At 38.6% G+C, this 8,802-nt stretch overlaps 1 protein-coding gene across 1 annotated transcript in view; it reads right to left on the minus strand.

Annotated features, from left to right (window-relative positions):
- qsox1 (quiescin Q6 sulfhydryl oxidase 1) overlaps positions 1-5,648 on the minus strand; it is a 29,484-nt gene extending 23,836 nt beyond the window's left edge. Inside the window, exons 1-6 of the mRNA XM_077583690.1 lie at positions 5,245-5,648; positions 4,289-4,389; positions 3,553-3,601; positions 3,084-3,186; positions 2,338-2,428; positions 2,112-2,257 (exon numbers count right to left, since the gene is read on the minus strand). Of these exons, the coding sequence (XP_077439816.1) occupies positions 2,112-2,257; positions 2,338-2,428; positions 3,084-3,186; positions 3,553-3,601; positions 4,289-4,389; positions 5,245-5,548 (794 nt within the window). The 5' untranslated portion in view covers positions 5,549-5,648. The remainder of the gene's footprint in view (positions 1-2,111; positions 2,258-2,337; positions 2,429-3,083; positions 3,187-3,552; positions 3,602-4,288; positions 4,390-5,244) is intronic.
- Positions 5,649-8,802: the final 3,154 nt, after the last annotated feature.

The raw sequence follows: 8,802 nt of genomic DNA on the forward strand, positions 1-8,802 counted from the left end.
AAAATGCGATACGAAGAGTAGAAGAAGAAAAGTTGTAATTGAGGCTAAATAAATAATTACATCTCCTAAGGTTGCAATTGGCCAGGTGTCCCAATACTTTTAATGACTGTAAAATACTGTGCTTCATATGAGGAACTGCTTCCCAATTTTCAGAATTTTAAAGTTGTATTTTCTTCTATTCTTTATTTAATCATTATTGAAAAGTGCCCATTTCAGTTGTCAATTATACTGCAATATATTTACCAGCATGTTAACACGTTTCTGCTCCCAGTTAGTGCATATAAAGGTTACACAAAACACGACGTAGACTATTTTGGCTATCAGCAACCATTTAAATCAATTGCTAGTCGCTTTCGTTTGCTGCTTGTCAATTTATTGGCCTCCGCGTATGATGAATGTGAAGTTGCAAACAGAAAGTTGCAGCTGGAACTCGGCCATACCGTGCATTCCTGTTGCGTCGATTTATGAGCCGAAACAGCCGTCACTACATGACAATCTTTCAAAACAATTTTTTTTTCGCAGCCGCTGTCCGATCGATTAGTGCTGAAAGTGACATCACTCCATGAATCATGTTTGGGAACGACCTAAAACTGTTGTGTGCCCTTGACATTTGAATAAATAATGAGGTTGCGAAGAGAGGTGCTCTTCCTCCATCTGAGAGATGATCAACATATTCTCATCAAAAATCCCAAGGTCATCAAATTTGTCAAATGACATGTGCGATTAGGTTGTGATGCCGGAGGAAAATTGTGGATTTTCATATTAAAGGCCGGAGATGTCATTTGGATGTTTCAGCTTTTATTTATTTTTTTATGCAATGTGATCAAGCAGCTCTGTGCGGAATTGGACTAAACGGCACTTTTATAAATGCTATTAGGTAATAAAGTTTGCCTTGACTAAGGAAATAAATGCTCAACTATTCACAGTTTAAGTGTGAAATGGTTTTGTCCTTAAGTGCTTTATGTGAAATAAATCTTATTGTCAAGGCTCGAAAATTTTATTTTTTTTATTTGAGGAGCAGTTTTATCGAATCAGTTACTTGAGTTGAGATGCAATTTTTTTTTACACGTTAATCCCAGGAACCTGAAGCAAGTGTTTTAAACAATGAAAATATGACAAAATAATAAATTGGTTTTCTTTTTTTATATATATATATATTCTTTTTTGGTAAATTCACAATGTGAATAGCAGCAAGCTATTTTCGTGTGTGGAAAAAAAATGCTGTGAGGCAATTTGAAAAACAATATAAATTTCAGTTTACATTTTTGATTTTTAAATTTGTTGCATGGTTCTTCAGCAAAGCTAAATTGATTTAAAAAAAAAAAACAAGATTAGATCAAGTGACTGTGATACAATTTTGAAAGCATTTGTTGTGCAGATCTCAAAAGGCAAAATAAAGACACAGTGTTGTGAAAAACAATTGACATTAGTGATATTATAAATATTCAATATTAATATATTTTTTATTTTCTAGATCACTCCTTCTGGCTGATGTACTGTATGTCAGAATGTAATAATTTCAGTAATTCATTTTGTGTAGCATTATTGTGTATAATTTTCTCTCCAGACATTTATGAACTTGCCTACTGTTCAAAATTGGTTCCAGCCAGACTCCTGTGAAAAGTGTACTCGATCACCCAAGTTTCACTTTTACATGTCAATCTTGGGTTAGCTTAGCAATTAGCATGTCTTCTTCATCTTCTGTTAATTACTAGTCATCATCCCTTTGTTTTAGTTTTTTTGTTTTTTTTCGTATCCCTTTGTGAGAACGATACTTGTAAGAAGTGTATCTTCTTCGCTGCCATGGAGCCGATGATTACTATTAGCGACTGCGCTAGTGTGCAATTTAGCAAAAATTAGCAGCCAGCGCGAGCAGGCTGGTGTGCCGTAAGTAGCGCCACATTCATGTGCATACGTTCCAGCCCAGCGAGGCCTTTTGGGACAGTTATTGGTAAAACATAAATATCTGTGATTCTTAATTTTGCTTTTCATTATGGTTTAATGAGGTGCAATGAGAATTTTGACTCGCCAACTGTGACGCAAAAATACTTATTTCGAGCCTCGACTGTGTTTCTTACACAAAATGAAACCTCATAAATTGAATAACTCACACTTTGAGTCTGGTGAAGTTGCCTCCAGGATAATAAAGGTAGCAGGAGGGAAACTCCGTTACCCCCAATTTGTTTACGAGGTCTTTCTCAGTGCTCAGGACCCTCCGCACTGCAATGTTCTCAAACTGTAACAAGTCCAAGGTCACCTAATGCACAAAAGGAATACAAATGTGAGTGCCGTGCATTTTTGAACGCATACGGCATTGATGGAGACGGATGCTGTTACCTCTCGGCCAATGTAGGAGCTTGCATCCTCAAAGATCAGGGCGAGGTGTCGAACGTTGTTGGTCTCCAAGAAGATGTCAATTTCGGCTTGGCTAAGGATAAAAAACGTAAGTCACATTTTGATCGTGAGGAAACATTCTACAATCTTTTGAGTAAATGCTTTGTTCAATAAATAAATATGTTTTTTAATTATGTAAATAAGAGGAAGAAAAACCGCTGCTGAATCTCACTTCCTGTTATCATTTTGTTTCAAGTGTCAACATTAAAGTTTGCATGTCACTGTAATCTGTGTGAAAACAAAACAGTTTGAACACTCCCACGAGATCTTATGAGGACGCCTTCTACTGCTCTGTTTTCTTGCAAACAGTAAAAGCCTAAGCAAATATTTCTTTATTTGACAAGACTTAACAAGGATTATAATTGCCTCGAGCACCAAACAAAGGCGAAGTTTGAATGACAAGATTGATTGCATATACAGAAGCAGATACTGAAAGACATTTTTAACAAATGTTCCAATGTCATTCAATCACCCATTCATGCACACAGCACACATTCACACACCAATGGCCCACTGGGAAGAAATTAGGGTTCAGCGTCTTGCCAAAAGACACTTCAACTGCAGCCAGTCAGAGCTGGGACTCGAACCGGCAACCCTTCGGTCGGTCACTGGACAACTAATGAGCCACAGCCATCCAAAGTGTTTAAAAGGGGCCTTCTTGTGTTTGCCATGATGCGCTTTTTGTCTACCTGGTGGGTTCTAGTGGGGGGCAGGCTGGAGGCCACGGGTCTTGGTGTTTTTCCATGACATCTACAATGAGGTGGCGAAGGGCCCGGACATCATGGGGCAAACCTGAATGAACAACAAACATTGGATATTAAATATTATTGTTTGTTTTAACCCGTGGGCAGTATTTTATTTTGAAATGGCTTGGTCAGAACCAACAAAAAGCCAAAAACGGGTCACAATAACGCCTAGGGGTTAAGACAGTGCCAGAAGTTACCTAGTTGCAAAATTGGCCCTAAATAATCTGACATTAATATAAAATCCACATCAAAATTATTACTCGCACCGTCTCAAACATTCGGCAAAAAACAAAACAGCAATAATAAATGTCAGGGAATTTTTTTTTTTAAGATAACTCTTTCAGTATATTGTGTATCTAATGGCATGGTCAGTGATTGTATTCTTGAATTGGCTCTGTGTGCACTACGATACCTGTAAAAGTCTTTCCGGCAGAATCCTCCCAGCCGTATGCATGGAAGAACTGGGAGGTGAAACAAAACAAGAGAGTTTTGGGTTACACTGAAAGCCGAGGAAGCGGAGAGATCAAATCGGGCAGTCCTCACACAGCCATGAGAGAAGCAAAGCAACGTTGTGTAAAGTTTGGGCTGGCACACAGCCATCCCCCTCTGCCCACCTCGACCCCTTAATCCCCACTGGCTAAAATCACTTGCAGGTGTTTAAGATTCATTGTGAAATGGAAAAAGGAGACCTTTTTCCCATTCAACTTCACGTGGAGGTTTGGGACACGACCAAAGTTTTGACATTTCAATGTTTTAAAGCTGACTTTTTATCGGAGGAAATGTCAAAATCACAAAAATTATGTCTCCTTGGCTGCAAATTGACCTGTAAGCCACGCTGGTGAATACAGACCAACATAATGCACATGCTCAAAAAATTGATAGGATTCTCAATGGATGAGATGAAGGTCAAAGTATTGTGAGAAAAGGGCTTGGTTGGTACTGTTGACATGACACAAATAATTAAAAATGTTTTCCAAAGTCACACCCACTCATTTGTAGCATAACAACATGCACAAAGAACTTAGAACGAGGGTGCGGAAGACTTTACTTGAACTTGAATCAAACTAAAGCCTGACTTCTTCACTTCTTCAACCAGTAAAATTGAAACTTTACTAGTACTAATGATTTGTAGGGGACACACTTGTTACCTTCACAGTTGGAAATCCTCTGATGCCAAAGCCTGTGCAGACTTTGATGTTATGCTCATCTGCACAGTCAATAGCTGCCAGGTCAACAGCAGGCTTCCACTCTGAAAGAGAACATCAAAGAACACAACATTTATTATTAGCACATTCAGGCCGGAGAAGACCATTCTATCTTTTCAGAAAATTGTTTCTCCGATTGTTGATCATACTGTACATCAGTGGTGAGGAATCTTTTTCATTAAGGACCCATTTAACTTACACAAAAAAAAAACACTTTGTGTTGTATTTTTAAGGTATGAAAAGTGATTTGATTTGAAAGTTAGTCTTAGTGAGGCAGTCAGTGTGCGGAGTGACTAGGCGTGAGCCGTGGTCGATAGCAGTTCTTGGATTGAAATACATTCTCTTAGCACTTGTGGGAATAAAGCGATTTAAGAGAAGAGCATCAGCAACTGTAACTTTAACCACAGATGAGGGCGTTATAATTTGTAAAAATTGACTGCACTACTGAAGCACTGAATTTATTTAGATACTATGTAAATGAATATGTAAAATATATGTCTTTGTATAAAATAAAACAACCAATCAAAATAATACAGGGTATTTGTTTGATTTGTTTTAAAATGTTAGCCTTTGCAAGTTGAAAATTGCATTGTACTAAATTGCGATGTTCATTTGAATTCGATTCATTGTTCAGTCATACGCTCGGAACATCAGCGAGTGTCATCCTTCACCACAGCAGTAGGCTTTACAAAATGATACAGGATACAAAAACAATAACATACATCAAAACATAAGATATAAGATTCAATAACAACATGTATGATAAGAGGTCATAACAAACATACACAATCAGATGAGCTAACAACAACAACAGATCGAGTAAACTAACATACATAGATCAGCTACCGTAACATAACATAACATACGATAGATAAATAGATAGATGGCTTAGTACGTACCTCTAATATCCCTGGCTAGACCTTTATAAACGGGCGAGAAAGAAATGCAGTGTCCACACCACGACGCGTAAAACTCCACCACTATAGCCGAGCTGGAGTTGAGCAAAACAGACTTGACATTGTCCGGGGAGAGCGCGATGATTTGATCGGATTCCGTGTACAGACCGGCCTCCACCACCGACAGCAAAAGCAGACAAAAATTCAGGCAGAGCACGGCGACGTGTCGGGGGTATTTGTTGATTTCTCCGCTGAAACGGGACGTGGCACGGTTGTAGCGCCACGCCATCTTCCCCGGTTGTGTCATTCGAACACTCAGTTGACCACCAATGAGAAATTTTTCAACACAGCGGCAAGCTGCCGACCGCCAACGCACAGCATCCGATTATTTCGCGTGCGTCTCTACACTAGCCTACACGGTAAATTGACGGAAATGACGTAGGAAAGCACTTAACTAGCACAACGCTTTCATTAGTCACGATTTGCGGAAATAAACAGACAGCCGCATTCGGGTTTCAAAATAAGAAGTCGGAACTGTACTGTTCATTTCAAAATAAACATTAATGCAGTACAAATGCCCAATCGAAAAACAAGGCAGAATTTTTTTATGAAGATAGACATTCACCACTATACCTTTACGCTTATGCTATACGCTTCTTGTAAGGATCGTGAAAGAGATAAAAGGGTAGGATGTGCAGAGCTGGTTTGCTTGCATTTTAAAAAATATATATTTTAATTAACCCCTGGGCGATATTTGACCATTTTTGGGCTTTTTGTTGGTTCTGACCAAGCCATTTCAAAATAAAATAACGCCCAGGGGTTTTAAAAACAGGAACATAAACTTTTTTTTTTATATCATATTCAAATATATTCTGCATGAAATTGAATACAAACTGCAACTAAATGTATTTATTTTATTTAACAAACAAACAAATAAACAAAACATTTATACCACTTCCATTGTCACATAAAGTCAACTTCAATACTGCATTAGCACATGTTGCAAAGATGGAGAATAGTTAACAGAGACAGTATTCTGTGTTGCTTTCCATATTTTAGGTATATACTTTACTAGTGTTTTTTTTTTTGTGATTTACAGGCAAGGCAAGTTTATTTGTACAGCACTGCTCGTTCACAAGCAAATCTGCTTTACAGATGCAAAAAAACAATTCAAAACACGATTAAAGGCAAAGTTGAAAATCAAACCTCTAATCCAAGTCACTTGGCTCCAGCTTACCTATAAACCTAATAAGAACATGCGCTATGGAAAATGGATGGATGATGAACCACGCTGTAGCTATTGTACTTTCTAGATTTTATTTTTTTTTGCACTAATGGAATGTTGCACTAGTATGTCACTGCAGTGTCATCTGAGCACATTCTAAATAGGTCAGCATCATCGTACACATGTAAGACAGCAAACAACAACCCCCAGAAGGGATGTGGTGAAAATGTGTCCTTTTTTGTTTGTTATTTTGTATGATATCAAGGTTACCAAGTGCAGACTGTGGTGAGACAGCTTCACAAACAAGTGGTTTGTAATTTGTTGACAGTTATGTGCATGGTCACTAAGCTGTTGCAACATCATGTGCCAGTAGCTCTGGACTTTTGGCACCAGTCTTTTGCTGATCGATTTGGTTTTGTAATAATGGAAAAGCTGATGAAGACACTAACAAACAATTATGTCCCCTAACCTGTCATCTCCACCTCAAGCTTGTTGTGTGTATATACATTGTATGTATGATAAAAAGCCTACACACCCTGGTTCAAATGCCTGTTTTGTGATATATAAAATGAGAAAGAGATAAATATAAATCTTTATCTACCATTACTGTGATATACAACCTGTGCAGTTTGGTTGAGAAAAAAAAATCTAGATATAGATAGAAGTATAGTTAACTGTGAATATCTATTCTGTACCTAAATAGAACAGCTGGACTTTTTTTTTTGGGGGGGGGGGGGGTGGCAATTTAAATGGTGGCAGGTGTGTGCTGACTTCTGTGTAACATGAGTTTGAGTATACCAGTAAATATTTAATGCTGAACACAGCCACATCCCCAGATGCAAAAGGGTGTGCACACTTGTAGAACCACATTATTTTCATTTGTAGTTTTACTTCCACTCCCAAAAAAGAAAATGTGTTGTACAGGTTATAACAGGTCACATTAATTGGGGAGGGGTTCATTTATTTCTAATGGTAAATGGACTGCTTTTTACAATACCTGGCATTAGAACAGGGGTGTGTAGACTTTTTTATATCTGCTGTATACACTACTCACAAAAAGTTTAACATAATTTGACCTTTGCTGAAGTTTGAATGCACAGCCATCTTGTTGTTCTGCTGAACAGCAAATTAAAAACACGTGCTTGAGCCATGAATCGACAGATACGTTTCTTCATTCATTTAGAATTAATATTTAAACAGTCCACTTTATCGTACTGTTCACATTTTGACATCATGAGATAAATATGACACGTAACAATTGATTAACAGTACAGCAGATGGAAGTGGTTACAGTGTCATCAGCAACTTTCAGGCATATCTCTTGGAAGTTTTCATGGGACAAACAACTGCTGGGAATTTTGCCATTCAGCACCCCGCTACATAATAAGCACGTTATTGTACAAAAAGCGTGGAAACACAACATGCACATTCAAAAGTTCAAATTAGAGCATCAATAAATGTTATAGCACATTTCAGGTTTATTCTGAAATGTCACCCAAAAGCTGAATATCCATAAATACTGGATGTTGGCAACCTAGAAGTTAAAACAGTTGATCTGGAAAAAGGCTGAAAGTATTTTTAATCCATGACATGCAGTGACCTTTAATGGTACGTTTTTACCTTCTGTATATTCATGCTGGGCATCTTGAAAAGCTCTGACTTAAATTTATTAAATCATTTATCAATTCTGTAATCTAATGTACCAGTAATTTTGCTTGGGGGAAGCTGTTCAATGGATTTGAACTAATCTAGCGATTCCAATGCATTGATATTTTTGACATTTAAATCTTTAACAGGGAATGCTTTTACATTTCAAAAACATTTCCTGTGTACAGTTCACCAATAGGTATCACTATACAATGTGTTATTAGACATGTGCAAATTTGCTGTATGGGGTAGATGCCACGGACTTCCGACATCAGCGTCGTTTCCGGCCACTGATGGCCGCGCTCCAACACTTGCACCCGCACCCCTGCCCCTCCAACCGCACATCGGCGGGAGCAGGCGCCTCAACTCTTTGAAATGCGTTGGACACCTGAGACGGACACACTACACACTCGCACGGGTCGACGGGAACGCGCAACCGAGGGGCACAAAGGCGGAAGCGCAAGAACTGGTACGCGGCCCACACGTCGCAGACAGGAAACGGAAAACAAAGCGGATGTGTGAAAACCTGAAAGTTGGAAGTCCCGACAAGAACTGGGACGCGGCCCACACGTCGCAGACAGGAAACAGAAACAAAGCTGATGTGTAAAACCCGGAAGTTGGAAGTCCCGCCACCTCTGTTGCATATACCCCATAAATATCTAGGGCCAACCATCAGAGTTGTGAAGGAA

Source organism: Vanacampus margaritifer, chromosome 13 (assembly GCF_051991255.1).
Source record: "Vanacampus margaritifer isolate UIUO_Vmar chromosome 13, RoL_Vmar_1.0, whole genome shotgun sequence".
In the NCBI taxonomy this organism is placed as follows: Eukaryota; Metazoa; Chordata; class Actinopteri; order Syngnathiformes; family Syngnathidae; genus Vanacampus; species Vanacampus margaritifer.